The sequence below is a fragment of the Lissotriton helveticus genome, chromosome 9, assembly GCF_964261635.1.
Source record: "Lissotriton helveticus chromosome 9, aLisHel1.1, whole genome shotgun sequence".
Lineage (NCBI taxonomy): Eukaryota > Metazoa > Chordata > Amphibia > Caudata > Salamandridae > Lissotriton > Lissotriton helveticus.
The window spans coordinates 253,819,547-253,837,552 of NC_136070.1; the positions used below are offsets into that span (position 1 = coordinate 253,819,547).

At 42.4% G+C, this 18,006-nt stretch overlaps 1 protein-coding gene across 2 annotated transcripts in view; it reads left to right on the forward strand.

The window, feature by feature from the left end:
- LTBP2 (latent transforming growth factor beta binding protein 2) overlaps positions 1-18,006 on the forward strand; it is a 1,439,407-nt gene that overhangs the window by 1,050,452 nt on the left and 370,949 nt on the right. For both annotated transcript variants that reach the window (XM_078659886.1, XM_078659885.1), the window contains exon 17: positions 16,940-17,062. In XM_078659886.1, the coding sequence (XP_078516012.1) occupies positions 16,940-17,062 (123 nt within the window). The remainder of the gene's footprint in view (positions 1-16,939; positions 17,063-18,006) is intronic.

Below are 18,006 nucleotides of genomic sequence, written 5' to 3' on the forward strand. Positions count from 1 at the left end.
GGCAAGCGAGAGCGTGGAAAATAGACCTCCCGGCGAGATTTCTCAACGCGGGGGGGTCAGGATTCTCATTGCGAGTGGTCACGTATGTTCACGACCGCTCGCGTTGAGAAACTGCCTGTTCGCGTTGAGAAAGCTGCCGCTCAAGTAAAAATCTACTAGAGCGGCAGAAAAGGAAAGAATGGACCGTTTGCGCAGAGCAAGGTGCCGTTCACAATGATTGCACAGTGCGGACAAGCATCCGGCACAGTGCAATCACCACAAACGGCATTTTTCTATGGAACTCCGCCGCTTGCTGAGCTCTGCGTAGTGCACCAGAGTTTTTTTTGCCACTTCGCGAAGTTCCGCGTAGTGCAACTCCGCAAACTCCGCCCAGGGCTACTACTAGCCTCTCTCCCAGTAAAAAAGACAATTGTGAGTTTTTACTGTTAGAACATGTAAAACAAATGTTTTGCTTTATAATATGTGCAGCCTGCCTTAGGACTTGATAGGTCTGTTGTAGGAGTGACCTATACACATTACTAAGGGAGGTTTGGGCTTTGCCATTGTTGCAAATGGCAAAGTAAAGGTAGAAGTTTTAAATTGCTTTGCCAGTCTGCAGTGGCAGGCAGAGAGACACGTTTTCCCTAATCCCAATCAGGGTGGCGCAACAAGTGCTGCAGTCCCTCAGAGGACATTTAAACGTACTGACCCTGGGTACCCCTGGTACCATGTATTAGAGACTTATAAGTTAGCTTATGTCTGTTGGTAGAGGCCAATCAAGCATACATGTTTAAGAGTCAATGCACTGAGGCCTGAGTAGCAGGGCTCTTTGCACTCTCAGAGTTGAAAAACAGCAGCATCAGTTCAAAATGGGGGTAAAAAGTTGGGGTGAACCTGCAAAAAGCCTGTTTTCTTACATAACCTCCCCCGCTAATACGTCCAGGAGAATAAACCAGACTTTTGGTAACCCTCTTTGACTATCAAGTGAGGAAGGATGTAGGAAACTGGCTTAGCCTTTGCAGGGCCTATTCAGCCTCACATCCTTCTGCTAAGATCACTCTCTCTGGGGAGGTGATCTACCTAAACTAGGACTGGTCCCAACCTAATTAGGCCTCTTTCGGGACTGTCTCTGTTCAACTTTCCTCTACCCTCTACTTGGGACTATGGGGTACCAACCTCACCTAGCCCTATCTTAGTCAGGGCGATACCTAGCTGACCCATAGAGGTCACCAAAGACTTGAGCAACCCCACCATGACCAACACGGTCTGGAAGCACAGGGTCTGAATACCATGCTAGGGTTAGTGCTGCCACAAAGCAAGCAACCTGCAGAGGCTACTTGCAGCTGTCAGTATCCAGAACCACACCCTGAGCTCTCAACTGACTGGTGGATGTGCTCCCTTTAGGGCCAGCTGTGGGTCTCACTTCCAGCTTTGGGGCTGGCAAGGAGTCACTGTAGGAAGCTGAGTTTCTGTTGCAATAACCACCCCACTTTTTGCTAGACTACTGATGCACCTTGACTCTATGTGCCCTGGGTCCCTGCCAATCAGGTTCACAGGGCCTGTGTTCTTTCCCAAAACTGTACCTTGTACCCCCAATTGGCACCTCTGGCCACATGTCAGTCCCTTGTAAAAGGTACCATGGGTTCCAAGGGCACTGTGGCCAGGGAAGGCCTTCATGGGCTGCAGCACTTATTGTGCCACCCTTAGAGGCCCGTACCTTTACACACACACACTGCCATTGCAGGTTGCATGTTTTGGTCCAGAACAAAGTAAAGAGTCGACATGGCTCACATCTCTGTGTGCCATGCCTAAAACCCACTGCCCTGGCATGTCAGCCATCCCTCTAGCTGGATGCACTATACCAGTGGTGAGGGTATAGGTGCATGAGCCCTTTACCCCTACAGTGTCTAGACCAATTCTTAGACATTGTAAGTACAGTAATGCCATTAAGAGTATATGGTGCTTGAAGTATGTTAATACAAACTCCATTGCACCATAATAGCTTTACTGAACACTGGGAAGTTTGGTATCAAACCTCTCAGCACATTAAACACACTCTGATGCCAGTTTGGGATTTAATTAAAAATGCACTCAGGGGGCATCTTATGTTATGTTATGTTAATGAAGCTTGTAAAGCGCACTGCTCCCCAAAGGTGTCCTGGCGCTGGAAACTGCCTGCTTGGTTGCTGAGAAGAAATGACTGATCAGGGAAGGAGCCAGATTTTCAGCCCCCTTCTGAAGGAGAGGAGGTCAGTTGCACTTCTGAGGTGAAGGGGAAGGCCGTTCCAGGCCTTTGCGGCACAGCAGAAGAAACTCCTAACCCCCCAGCTGGCCTTTTCACACGTGGAATTATTATTTGTTTTGCCTCGGCGAGCGCAATGCTCTGCCAGGAACATACCATTGCAGGTGTTGTCTCATGTAAGCCGGACCAGACCCTTTAAGGGCCTTAAAGACCATACAAAGAGCCTTACATTTAGGGGTGGGCAGAATTTGGGTAATCGCGTTACACTCCGCAAAATGGTAAAAAATCTCCACGAACACGCAGACATTCCGCGAACACGCGGAATTGCTTGTTCGCAATGCTTTTTTCCTGTTCGTAATCGCTGTTTGCGTGCTCGGGGGGAAATATCTCGCAAACACACATTTTGAGAACGCGAACTAGCAAAAAATTCCATCAACACTTTGTGGTGGACCGTATCGAAGACCGCCGAAAGGTCTAACATAATCAAAATCAAAATCAAAATTGCGGCTCCTCTCTGGTCTAATGCCTCTCTGATTTCTTCTGTTGATTTAATCAGAGCAAGCTCGGTGCTTTGTTCAGCACAGAAGCAAAATTGCGTTGAGTCTAGTAGGCAATTAGTCTGAAGAAAGGAACTTAGTTGAGAGTTCAGTTCCTTTTCAATCATCCTACTAGCGGGCAGCGGAAGACGAGATATGGGTCTGTAGTTGTTTTGCTCTTTGTAGTCTAGGTTGGCTTTCTTCAGGAGTGGGAAGATTGAAGTTCTTTTCCAGGACTTGGGAAACTGACCCGAGTTAAAGATAGTGTTAAACACCGGGCGAGAACAAACCCAATGGTGTTTGGGACAAGTTTGACCACTGATACTGGACACGGGTCTAGAGGGGAGCCAGATTGAATTGCTGACAGAAGCTTGGTGACATCATGAGCATCCAGTGTCGCAAATCTGTCTATAGTGGGGATTGACTTGGTGTGTCTTGAGGCTCCCAGGCTCCGATCTTGATGCCCTCTCTTGTCAGATTGCAAAAGGAGGAAAAAATAGTGTCCACTTTTTGCTGAAAAAAGGAGACTAGGGTTTTACAGATTGCGGGGCCACTCTGTGTTTTAGGGCTAGTAGGAGTTGTAAGTTTTGATATAGTTTTAAAAAGTTCCTTTGTGGAGGTTTTAGCTTTGCTAATCTGTTCCCCGAAGTACTTCTTTTTTGTATCAAGAATCACTCTTTGATAACAAGAGAGACTTTCTTTATAGGCCTCTTTGGTGATATAAGTGTGGCCTCTCCTCCAGACTCGTTCCAGCCGTTTGCATTCAAGTTTGAGTAATTTTAGGCTGTCGGAGTACCAGGGGGCTGATGGCAGTGCCTTCTTAGGGCCCACATTTTGACTGGGGATAATGTCCTACAAGCTAAATCTAACCATTCAGTGTATCCAGCCGAAGCCTCATCAGCAGAAGAAGGCAGGGTGCGAGCAGTTGCTTTCAAGCGATTGTCTAACTTTGAGCTGATGATGTTTTTCCAGGCCCTCGTTTCCACCTTAGATTTGGGCTCAGGTTTGGGTTGGAGATGCCTAGCTTTTGAAATTTCAAAGAAGACGGCGGCATGATCAGACCAGGAAATTGGCAATACCCCTAGGTAGTGAATATTGGGGTGATTTGTGAAAATGCCATCTAGGGTATGACCTGCAGTGTGAGTGGGATCTAACACGAGTTGATTAAGGTCTGCCCCACTTAAAGTTTGTTGTAGCTTTATATTGTTGGGATCAGTAGGGTCCTCAGGATAGAAATTAAAGTCTCCTAAAATCGTGAAAGACTTAGCGCAGAGCCCTTCCTAGCTCTGCGCTAAGTCTTTCACGATTCCAACCGACTCTAAAAATGCGCCTCTGGCCCCAGGGGGGGCGGTAGAGGAAAATAGCTTTGAAAGTGTCATGATGGGAAATACGAACACTTACTGAAAAAGCTTCAAAGGTCTGGTTGGAGGTTGAGAGGAAGGAGGACTCTAGGGAGTTATGTTAAATTACGGCCATCCCTCCGCCCTTCCTGGTGGGTCGATCTTGTGTATAACAATGATATCCAGGAGGTAGGGCTTTGACAAGGTCAGGGCCAGAGGTATCATCAGACCAAGATTCTGTGATAAATGCCAACATGATTTTGTGTTCCTCTATCAGCGTGGCGCATTCCACGCTATGTTTTATTAGTGATCTGGCATTCAGGAGAATGACTTTAACAGGAGCAGGGTCCCCTGCACCTGCAGAGTCATCTTTTGTCCTGGCCGTCAGCCTAGCTATATGTCCCATTAAGTACGGGATCATCATGTGGCATTTAGGGCATGGAGCTGAGTGTCTTTTTCTGAGCACGTGGGGTGATAACCTAGGGCAGCACATGTTTCTACTGTTAGGGTTCAGCCACAGGAGGACATCTCTGGAGTATATCAGGGCATCCGTATTGCAAGAACCAGGGGGACAGGCCTAAGCCTAGTCTGGGCGCGGACGGGCGCAGACGGGCTTGCCTTAGGCGTGCCTTCGTCATGCCAGCGGCGCGCCCGCTGCGCGGTCACTCAGCGTGTCTATTAAAGTGTTGCGGCTGAGGAATGACTAGCCTGCTAACCTGTATCCAGCAGGCCGTTTCCTGCTTCTTATTCCCTGTGGATCGAGCGGTTACCGGGAGCCGAGTTCAGCCACTAAAGTGCCCCGTGCATGTGGCGCAAGCAGCTAGAAGCAGGTAAAGTGCAACTAAACAATTTTAAAATCAGGCTAAAAGACCAGTGCAAAAAGTGTAAAATTTAAAAACAGAAGTCTTAGCAGGCATTCAACACAACTCTAAGAGATGCCCCTTGAAAAACGACCAGCCTGTGGTGGGTTCCCTGACTGCTACACACCAGCCCTGGCACCAAGAGACATGTTTCTGAGCCCAGAAACAAAGCCTTTCCTGGGTGGAGGTGGTCACACCTCCCCCAGGCTAGGAAGAGCCATCAGTGGCAGGGGAGCTTCAAAGGCCTTGCCGCCTTTGTAGCGTGACCTCCAGACTCTTTTGCTATCAGGAGCAGGCCCCCTTCCTTTCTCTCCTCCTTTTTGGCAGGAAGACAGGCAGGAAAAATTAGCACAGCCCAGAAGTTGTACCCACTTCTGCCAGCACCACCCCTCAGATGGGGGAGGCGAGGTGAAGCCCACTCTTCAATGCTCGCCATCTTGTAGATGGCAGGCATTCTCCAATCAGGGTTAGGGATTGTGCCCATTCCCTCAAGTGGGGTGAGCACACCTAGGGTGTCGTCACCCTAAGGTCAGTAGCCCATTGACTACTGACCTCGAAACCCTTAAAACGCCCCCTAAATACAGTATTTAGGGGGCAGTCCTGAACCAAGAAGACAGATACCCACAACTTAGGAAGAAGAAGGACGAAAGAAGACACCCAGCAGAAGGGACTGCATAGAAAAACTGACTTGACACCAGCCCTACCGGCCCGTCTGCAGTATCCAGATATTCTGCACCAAAAGTCGCCTTGTCCTGCAGCCAGTGACCTCCAGAACCCCTGGGAGGACTAACTGCCTTCAACAAAGACTGGATCTCCTGTGAACAGCAGCTCGGTTCAAAAGAACCTCCCAAGACAGACTTTGAGCCTGCTAAGGACAAAGAAACCCAACGCCTGGAACCACCACTGCACCCGACGCCTACGGCCCGAATCTGGCAGTGAGGTCCCCCAGCGCACCAGAGCAAGAGTCTACCGTGGGTTGACCCCTCCAGGATTCCCCCACATCGCCTGCTGCCTCTGCACGGAGACCCCCCCACCCGTGAGTGGCCTGGTAAGGTGAAGCCCAACCTCAAAAGACACCCCTGCATCCAGCCGCCCTGTGCCCTGGAGAAGAGAACCTGAGGTGCACCTACGTCTCCAAACCATCCAACCTACCTGCCAGCTGTTGGTTTCTCCCGAAAGTCTTCCTGGACGGAGCCTGCAGCCAAAATCCCAAACAGGCAACTCCCATTGAAAACAACAGGGCACTCGATGCCAAAACAGCCCCCTGCACCCAGCCGGCCCTGCGCCACTGCGGATGTACTTTGGGTGCTAACTCAGATCTCCCTTTGCCCTGAGCCTAACACCAGGAGCTTTGCTCCCAAAAACTTGTGGCCTGCTCATGAGCAGCCACCAACCGGAGCCCCCTATCCCCCATTGGATAACATTGGGCCTCAGCACTATGAACCCGGCCGCCCTAGTGCTGCTGAGGTTGTTTCAAGAGTGCATCCTTGACCCTGGGGTTCGCTAGTTCTAAACCCAGAATACCAACTCCTACAACAAAGTTCTTACCCGTTAACCGATAACTTAATTTCTCACCATAGGAATACATTGATTGTTTATTTGTATGAAAAGCTGAAAAGCTGCAACTGCACAAAAACTGATTTACTTACCTTTTCACTAGGAAATGTCCTAGTGTGATATCTAGGGATATCACACTGAATAGAAAAAATTACTTAAAAAGTAATCTGAAAAGTAAAGTACAAAGTAATCTGTATAACTAAAAAGTAATTTCTACATTTTGACTTACCTGTATTTCAATCAACTGCATTTGAACCTGCATTAAATTGTAAAACATTGCATAAGAATTTGCAAAGCAAAAAAAACAAAAAACACTGAAATTCACTGAAAAAACCAAAGGTTATAGTTATGTTATAATTAGGTGGGATAAAAAGATTTGCTTTTGTTTAAGAAAAAAATGCTTAGAGATTCACAAAAAAAAACAAAGGTCAAAGTGACGTTATAGTTAGGTGAAGATGTCATTGACAACATTAAGATTTTGAACTAAAAAAAACACAGAAATTAATCAGGTATAATTAGCAGAGCAACTATGACTTGCACCCCCACCATGCACTGCTTATGACCTCACATATATCACTCATGACATGTTCTGTGACATAATTTATGACATTTCATATTACATTATTGAGGACATCACACATGCCATCATCCAAGCATCTTTTGTACACATTACTCTATAAATGAGTATGACATTAGAGGTCTGAAAGCAAGTACAAAATAGCTCAGACTAAAATGAAGGATCATTAATAGCATCATTATTGGCATCACAGATACAACTCCCCTTGTGTAGCAAGTTTGCGTTATGTGCAACATTATTCATATGCTATATACTTCACGGGTAGCTTAGTTCACATTAACATCAACCACAGATATATGGGAAACCCTTAGTGCAGACAGTGCTCTATCTGTATACAACTGTTAAGAGAAAACCAAGTTTCAAGATTCTCAATGTCTGTTTTCAAAACTAAAGATAGGCTTTATCTGTACCAAACCCCTCACAGACACCAAACCTACAGTGAGAAATGAAGTTAATATGAGTAGAAAAGTGGATACTGTAAACAGTGTTTACTCTGTGGAGACAGTTTATTCTGTACCATACTTTTTGCAGACAGTGAACCTCTCATGAGAAATACATCACAGAGTATTAAAAAGTATCTACTAAGAAAAGTTTACACTCTATGTAAAACGTGTCCAAAGAGAGACTATTCGCTTAAAATAACCAAGGCCTAAAGGTACTAAAGATCATACTTTCTGCAACCTACATACTTTGACGAACATTTACAGGCAGACCATTTTTTGAAGCTAAACCAGCACACTTACGTGGGCTAGCACCTGGTCCACACAATCTTCTATGCTATGTAGAAATTGTCATGCTATAGCAATACTGTCTAAAAACTCTAGGTTTCTTACAATACTTTGTATCTACAACGTAGAATCTTTGCACTGTTGGAAACTTTTTCTGCAGAACCAAAAAACATGTGTGGAACATACTGGATACAAGCCGTCAACTGTTACCTACACACAGAGTTACTCCTGAATACAAAGATTTATGACATGTCCAATACCTCTACACACCTACAATGCATTAGGAGCACATGCGTTTTCTAAACACTTACACTCAATAGCTGGACACAGGCTGTACAGAATTAGGGACAGAAATAATATGGTAGTTACCGGGCACTATGTAAAGTATAAAACAAATTAACACACTCATTGGATGATGTCGTCAGTGATGTCATCAATGATGTCATTTGAGATGTCATGAGTGATGTTATAAATGATGTCATAGAATATGTCTTTAGTGATTAAATATGTGAGGTCATAAGCAGTGCATGGTGGGGAGTAAGTTATAGTTAGCTCTGCTAACTTTAACTGGTGAATTTCTGTTTTTTCTTTTAGTTACAAACATTAATATTGTTACTGACATAGTCACCTAATTATAACTTCACATTAACCTTTATTCTTTTCAGTGGGGAAAAAAATAAAAATATATAAATAAATAACTACATAAATATATATATATATATATATATATATATATATATATATATATATATATACATATATATATATATATACATATACACATATGCCGTTCCCGTGGTTGCCGAGGCTGCCCTGTTGGGTCATGGGCTCCCGTTTATGAAGAAACTTTGGTATTAGAATTGACGTGAGACTGACCCGCTTCGAAATCCTGGATTTCCGAAATCGTCACTTGATTTGAATGGAGAGGAGCAAGGGATGCAAGAGGGATATTCGATCACCTCTTGCAATGATGAAAAACGACTGTTGCAAAGGTATTGTGGCAACATGAACAATGCAGCAATTGAATCTGTGAAAGCAAGCGTTTTGCCAGGAGTGGTACTTACCGCAAGAATGCATTGTGGGACTTTGAGTATTTTGACAAACTACGGAAGGAGAGTCTATGATTAAGGCTACATAGCTGAAACGTGTCAGACCAATGAAGACCAATGACATAATGTTGCCGCCCAAATGCATAATAAATGGCTGCTTTTCATCCCACCGGTGCTTCGGCTATTTTGTGAATAGTGCTGGTTGTAATGTAGCGGAATACTTCGTTCCCGTGTTTAGCGGGGCTGCCCTGTTAGGTCATGGGCTCCTGTTTACGAAGAAACTTTGGTGATAGAATTGACGGGAGACTGACCCGCTCCGATATCCTGGATTTCTGAAATCGTCACTTGATTTGAATGGAGAGGAGCACCTCTTGCAATGATGAAAAACAATTGTTGCAAAGGTATTGTGGCAACATGAACAATGCAGCAATTGAATCTGTGAAAGCAATCATTTTGCCAGGAGTGGTACTTACCGCAAGAATGCATTGTGGGACTTTGAGTATTTTGACAAATTACGGAAGGAGGGTCTATGATTAAGGCTACATAGCTGAAACGTTTCAGACCAATGAAGACCATTGACATAATGTTGCCGCCCAATGCATAATAAATGGCCGCTTTTCATCCTACCGGTGCTTCGGCTATTTTGTGAATAGTGCTGGTTGTAATGTAGCGGGATACTTCGTTCCCGTGGTTGCCGAGGCTGCCCTGTTGGGTCATGGGCTCCCGTTTACGAAGAAACTTTGGTGATAGGATTGATGGGAGACTGACCCGCTCCGAAATCCTGGATTTCCGAAATCGTCACTTGATTTGAATGGAGAGGAGCAAGGGATGCAAGAGGGATATTTGATCACCTCTTGCAATGATGAAAAACGACTGTTGCAAAGGTATTGTGGCAACATGAACAATGCAGCAATTGAATCTGTGAAAGCAAGCGTTTTGCCAGGAGTGGTACTTACCGCAAGAATGCATTGTGGGACTTTGAGTATTTTGACAAACTACGGAAGGAGAGTCTATGATTAAGGCTATATAGCTGAAACGTGTCAGACCAATGAAGACCAATGACATAATGTTGCCGCCCAAATGCATAATTAATGGCTGCTTTTCATCCCACCGGTGCTTCGGCTATTTTGTGAATAGTGCTGGTTGTAATGTAGCGGAATACTTCGTTCCCGTGTTTAGCGGGGCTGCCCTGTTAGGTCATGGGCTCCTGTTTACGAAGAAACTTTGGTGATAGAATTGACGGGAGACTGACCCGCTCCGATATCCTGGATTTCCGAAATCGTCACTTGATTTGAATGGAGAGGAGCACCTCTTGCAATGATGAAAAACAATTGTTGCAAAGGTATTGTGGCAACATGAACAATGCAGCAATTGAATCTGTGAAAGCAAGCATTTTGCCAGGAGTGGTACTTACCACAAGAATGCATTGTGGGACTTTGAGTAGTTTGACAAACTACGGAAGGAGGGTCTATGATTAAGGCTAAATAGCTGAAACGCGTCAGACCAATGACAATGTTGCCGCCCAAATGCATAATAAATGGCCGCTTTTCATCCTACCAGTGCTTCGGCTATTTTGTGAAAAGTGCTGGTTGTAATGTAGCGGGATACTTCGTTCCCGTGGTTGCCGAGGCTGCCCTGTTGGGCCATGGGCTCCCGTTTACGAAGAAACTTTGGTGATATATATATATATATATATATATATATATATATTACCTACTGGCGGTCGCCAGTAGGTATATATAGTTAGGATTTTTTTTAACATTGAGTTTTCCATAGGGCGGTTGGACTCACTTTTAGCTCGAACGGCTGAATGGATTTCCACAAAACTTGGCAAAATTGTAGGGACTGGTAGCCCGATGTGCCTTTGCTATGTCTCAAGATATATGCTCCAGTGGTTTTTACGAAAATTAACTTTGAAAAATATATATTGGGCTACATTGGGCTATATATATGTTAGAGCCCAAATGTAGCCCAATGTAGCCCAATGTAGCCCAAAGATGGCCACCAGAGACAACAAAAACAAATGTAGCCCAAATATCAGCCAGATGTAGCCCAACTATAGCCCAGTGACAGAATGTCCCAGAGTGTTCTAAAGAACAACTAGAGCGCTAACAGTCTTACTTATGACAAAAGTATGGCACACCTGAAGTCATCTTGATTGGAATAAAGTGGTAACACTTAATACATTTAATTTGAAAAGGAACAAAATAAGGGGTTTCATTTTGCCATAGAAATGTTATATATATATATATATATTACCTACTGGCAGTCGCCAGTAGATATATATAGTTAGGATTTTTTTGAATAGGGATTTCTGAAAATTCTATGTTGAACAACTTTGGCGTTGATGGACGGAATTGGCTGGAATTTTCAGGAAAATGGCACATTTTGTTTCTGAGCGTCCCCTGAAAGTTTGGGGGGGTTTCGTCAAGCGAGGGCCGAGAAAAAAGGGGGGTCCCAAAACGTGTTTTTAACATTGAGTTTTGAATTGTAGGGACTGGTAGCCCGATGTGCCTTTGCTATGTCTCAAGATATATGCTCCAGTGGTTTTTACGAAAATTAACTTTGAAAAATATATATTGGGCTACATTGGGCTATATATATGTTAGAGCCCAAATGTAGCCCAATGTAGCCCAATGTAGCCCAATGTAGCCCAAAGATGGCCACCAGAGACAAAAAAAAACAAATGTAGCCCAAATATCAGCCAAATGTAGCCCAACTATAGCCCAGTGACAGAATGTCCCAGAGTGTTCTAAAGAACAACTAGAGCGCTAACAGTCTTACTTATGACAAAAGTATGGCACACCTGAAGTCATCTTGATTGGAATAAAGTGTTAACACTTAAAACATTTAATTTGCAAAGGAACAAAACGAGGGGGTTCATTTTGCCATAGAAATTATGATTAGTGCTGAAGGAAGAAAAATTAGGGCACATTTTGAGTGACTTCTCAAATCCTCTTATATTTCATTAAAAAAATTCTGATATGCAGTCTCCCAAGATGGCCACCAGAGACAAAAGAGCCCAAATGTAGCCCAAATATCAGCCAGATGTAGCCCAACTATAGCCCAATGACAGAATGTCCCAGAGTGTTCTAAAGAACAACTAGAACGCTAACAGTCTTACTTATGACAAAAGTATGGCACACCTGAAGTCATCTTGATTGGAATAAAGTGGTAACACTTAATACATTTAATTTGAAAAGGAACAAAATGAGGGGTTTCATTTTGCCATAGAAATGTTATATATATATATATATATATATATATATATATATATATACATATATATATATATATATATTACCTACTGGCGGTCGCCAGTAGGTATATATAGTTAGGATTTTTTTGAATAGGGATTTCTGAAAATTCTATGTTGAATAACTTTGGCGTTGATGGACGGAATTGGCTGAAATTTTCAGGAAAATGGCACATTTTGTTTCTGAGCGTCCCCTGAAAGTTTGGGGGGGGTTTCGTCAAGCGGGGGCCGAGAAAAAAGGGGGGTCCCAAAACGTGTTTTTAACATTGAGTTTTCCATAGGGCGGTTGGACTCACTTTTAGCTCGAACGGCTGAATGGATTTCTATGAAACTTGGCAAAATTGTAGAGACTGTTTGCCCGATGTGCCTTTGCTAGGTCTCAAGATATGTGCTCCAGTGGATTTTGAGAAATTAACGCTCAAAAAAATATATATATCTGTGACAGCGTCCCGGTTAGCGCCCCGGTTCGCGTACCAGACGCGTAATGGAACTTCGCGAGGAGAAGCGGATTGGCTCTCCGGTGACTGTCAACATTCTAAACAGTCCGGAGCGGCCGCCATCTTGTCTCTCGGTAGGATCGAGAGACAAGAGGTGGAAATAAACGAAGGGGGAAATGAATGAAAGGGGGCAAGGTAGACCCCTCCTGACCCCCTAGGATTGATGTGGGGGCTATTAAAGGGCCCCGCGGGGCAAAAAAATAAAATAATTTTTTTTTCGATTTTTAGCGGTGGAAGCGCTACCCGGTACGCGAACCGGGTAGCTCACCGGTAGCGTAACGGGAGTCCGCCATCTTGTGTTTTGGACGAATTTAGTCACAAGATGGAGGATAAACAATGTTGGGAATGGATATAAGGGGGCACGGGAGACATATCCTGACCCCCTAGGTTTTCTGAGGGTGGCTGAGGAGGCCCATATATGTAAAAAAAACAACCTTTTTTTTTCAAATTTTCGCACGGTTAGCGCCCGGTCCGCGCACCGGGTAGCGTTCCGGAAAGCGTAACAAGGGGAAAACCAAGGGAAATATTAAAATAATATTTTAGAGTGCTTTGAGGTAGGGTAGCTCTGAATAGAGCTGTTGTGTTGTGTGGGTGATGTAAGTACCAACATGTAGGTACCAATGAAGAGTCTAAAATTCAATGTACACCGTCTCCTCTGTAGATATTTTGTATGTTCTAATATGGGTTATTTAAATGTAAATGTGTGGAAAAGCACTTCATGCTTTAAAGCAATTGTATTTTTGAACTGATTGTTCTTTCCTCTTAGTCCTCCTCTTTGGTTTTTTTCCCCACACTCTTCTTCAGCATGATAGTTGATAAATTCGTTCCCTCAAAAAATTTATATACATAAAAAAATTATATTAAATACATATAAAATATATTTTTCCTTTAAAAGAAGAATACATTTTACAGCTTTTGATATTTGCTATTAAAAAACCATTGAAATTCACTGAAAAAACCATAGGTTATAGACCATATATAGTTAGAAATTAGCATTTACAACACCTTGAAAATTCACTGAAAAAACATAGGTTATAGACCATATATAGTTAGGAATTAGCATTTACAAAACCTTATTTTACTCACACAAAACCATTGAAATTCGCATATATAGTTAGTTGCACTAACTATATATCGCGCACCCGCAATCCACTGCTGATCATGTCACATATTACATCATTCATGACATGGTCAGTGACATCACTGATGACATCACTGATGACATCTCAAATGACATCACTGATGACAACATCCAGTGACTGTATGTTTCTGTAAAGTTAAAATATGTCTTACATATTGAAGAATGAGTGGATGTATAAGTGTCTGGATGAAGGATTTAGTAGGTGCATGACTGACTGTATGAGTGAGTGATTAAATGTGTCTCACTGAGTGCATGGGTTAGTGACTAAACTGTCTTAATTTGTGCATCATTATGTCTGTTGTTCTGTAAACTGCTGCATGTGTTGATCAGTAGCTATATGAGTAACTATATGGGTTATTGATTGGTTGCCCAAGTATTTGTATGGGAGACTGAGTGTGTGTGTGGGTGGCTGGGAGGTGTATGACTCTGTGCATAGATGTGTGAGCAGTTGATTCACTAGATGTATGGGTTCAAAAGTGCATGTGGAAACAGCTGTATGGGCGGTTGACTGTGTGCATGAGTGTATTGGTGAGTGAATGGATATCTCAGTGCTACATGTCAAAGTAAGTACATATGTAAAACACAGTACATGTGAGAGTTGACATATATAAATAACTGTGCATAAGAGCCAGTGAATGTGTGAGTGGCTGTATGGATCATTGTGAACTTGTATCAGGGATTGTATAAGAGAGTAAATATGTGTTAGTATATGTTTGAATAAGTAAGGTGTGTATAACTGGATAGTTGAGGAAATGGAGGTGTGATTGATTCTTTGCATGACTGACTAGGTGTGTGAGTAAATTCATGGATGAGTGACAGTCTGTGAGTGTCTGTTTACACTGAGTGTATCTAAGGTTATATTAGAGTCTGAAGAGGTTCATCGTATTATCACATGAATGATGTCATCAGTGATGTGATCAGTAATGTCAAATGAGATGTCATCAGTGATGTCATTTGAGATGTCATCAGTGATGTCATCAGTGATGTCATTTGAGATGTCATCAGTGATGTCATCAGTGATGTCATTTGAGATGTCATCAGTGATGTCATTTGAGATGTCATCATTGATGTCATCAGTGATGTCACTGACCATGTCATGAATGATGTAATATGTGACATGATCAGCAGTGGATTGCGGGTGCGCGGTATATAGTTAGTGCAACTAACTATATATGCGAATTTCAATGGTTTTGTGTGAGTAAAATAAGGTTTTGTAAATGCTAATTCCTAACTATATATGGTCTATAACCTATGGTTTTTTCAGCGAATATATATATATATTACATATTTAAGTCTTCCTATTGAATGTTTTGCATATTTCAAAGAAAAAGGTCTTAACTATGAATTATGTCCCGTAATTCACAGTGCTGAATTCATTTGCAAGATATTACGTTTCGCTAAACAGATAAAAAACAGTTAACTAAATGGTTTACATGGCAATTTTTTCTTTCTTTCACTGTTGGAGCAAATGAATTTTCACAGTGTAAGTTGTGATCTCATAGCATTAATCATCTCATCTGACTATCTCAGCCTTGCAGGCCCATCTTTGATGCAAGCATCAACCAATGTATCCTCCCAAGCCTGCGAAATTAAACATTGTAAATGAAGAATCTGTCAGCAAAAACATTACACTGTCTCATAGTGCAGTTTATTTTCTTTCGTTATAGATGTCTTGTTAAACCTACTCTACAATATATGCTTTCAATTTCCTTAGAACGTGCTTTGCATTTAAAGTGAGATTTATAATAATGCTTTAAATGTTTATAATGAGTACTAAAATCAAGTCATAAAATCATGTAATGTAAAAAAGTACATAGTGAGTAACGTAATAAAATCCTGCATTACCATCTCGGGGTTCAGGTGACATGTGTAAGCGACTTAGCTTTCAGCCTTGTGGTTCCAGGACATCTTGATGGCAATATAGGCCAAACATCATTACACTGTTACCCATAATGTAATTGCTTTTGTGTGTGTGTTGTGTGTGTTGTGTGTGTTGTGTGTGTTGTGTGTGTGTGTGCGTGTGTGTGTGTGTGTGTGTGTCTGTAAGAAATAGATATACATTTAAAGATAACATTAAATTAAACTGTTAAGAAAAGATTGAGATTTATGAAAATATGTTTTGGTAAAAATAATAAACTTGTAGAAAAACAATGTTATTGTAAAATATATTTTGAAATTAGATTTTTGATAACCAATGTTTTGGAAAGTGATATTACTATGTGGAACTAACTCATGGATCTTGCACACCCTAGCATTGCAGCCCTGCTGGCTTGCGTTCCAGTATAGTGAATGAACAGGGTAAACAGACAGCAATATGATAATTTACTTTCTACTACCTGATTGTTTAATCTCCACGGCACTCAATAAAAAACTGTTCAACCTTAACCACACGAATATAACTGTGCCCACAGGATACTGTGACACGTACATAGACTCCTCTCACCATGAACTCTGCCTGGTAATATTTCCTTACTCTTGTTTACTCTTCTCTTTTCAAAAGGAGGATGGCATCAAGTAGACCAAGGTGTGGGCTTTATGGTGCTTGTATGTGTCTTTTCCACTGGATCCCAGTGTACTTGCAATGTGCTATGAACCCTGTCTACATGTACTATGCTGAATAATTGCTGTCTGTTTGTCCCATGGTGCAGAACCACATACATATATGATCTATCCTATATGGCCTTAATATTTCAGAATCATTAGCATATATAGTGTGATCTTTCTGTGCCAACTGAGGTGTAGAAGGCGAGTAATTATAGCAAAGGTAGTACTTTGCAGATGCCTTTGAGGCCTCAAATGTCTGAACAAAGGCGTTGAAGTGTATGGGGCTAATATTTGGGATTGGAAGAAATGTGATTTAAGAATATGAGGCCAGTGATGGTGGAGCTGCAGGAGGGCTCTCATGGAAATTTAGTGAGAATTTCTTGATATTGATGGCAGTCAATGATACTTAGAATTAAAGCCAGTGATTGGGCAAGACTCAATAGAGGTAATTGAAGCCAGTTATGAGGGTTTGATAAAATTCAATTTTACCTGTGTGAGATCATTGATAAGTATTGGGTGTGATTCCTTTTAAAAGCTTGAGGTAAGTTATCTCATCGAGTCTGTTAATCTCATAAAGCCAGCATTGTGAGGAATTATATTACCCGCAAGTAATACACCCTCTTTGTCGTTCAGATGAAGACGAGTGCGCTAATGTTGGGTTCTGCATTCACGGACAGTGTATAAACATGGATGGGTCCTATCAGTGCTCCTGCTTTAATGGATACGAGGCAACAGCCGACAGCAAAAGCTGCCAAGGTGAGTACACGGTTAAAACAAAATAGAGTACTCTGTAATAAAGGGGCATGGAGTGCTGTGACTCTGTGGGCTAAACAGAGAGAAAAAATAGTGGAGTGACCAGGCTTTAGGAGACAATGTTTAATTCTGGTGAAAGGATGTAAATGGGTGTATTGGAGTTGAAAGAATAAAATGGAGTGTCCAGGCAGTATGAGGCACGTTTCAGCTCTAGTGAAAGGATTAAAGCTGTTCCCTCAAGTGAGAAGGCAAAGTTGATATCATTAAATGTTTTCAGTACTATCTCATCTTGATTTCTAAATGTAGTACATTCCAATATTACTTTTTAGTGGATGTAAACATTGCTTTCTTACACAGTGCATCCCACTAAATCCTTTCATTAAAGCGTCAGTTTCGGCAGGGACGTCTGGCATCTTGCCGACTGGTGCCACAATGGCAATATTCAATGTCTCAGGTGAATACTGAAATAAATGCTATCTACATTCTGTCTCCTGAGGGTCCTTGTAGCTAAGGGTACTGCAGCTAACTGATGTAAACCCAAGAAAAGTGTTTCTTAAGTTAAGCAACTAGTTCTCAATTTTCCTTTGAGGCCATGTTACATTAAAGCTGTACCACATTCTCTGAGATTTCAATGTTCCTGTGATGACCGACGACAGGTTTATAGTGTTACAGTTTTTATACATTCCAAGCCCTGCTGGTATCTAAACTACAATAGTACTGTCCAAGAGTTATGGCATCCTGAGACCTCTGTTGATATCCATATAAATCCTCTGTCCTTTGAGATTCCTGAGGTTCTGTCTGTGAAACAAGCACTGTGTACGATAAGTACTGTGAGCGCTTTGTGGAGGACATGCACTGTTAGAACTGTTTGTCGGATGGGTATTATTGGGAAATAAGTGTAATAGGCATCCTAAGGACTGCGTATAACACAGGCAACTCATGTAATG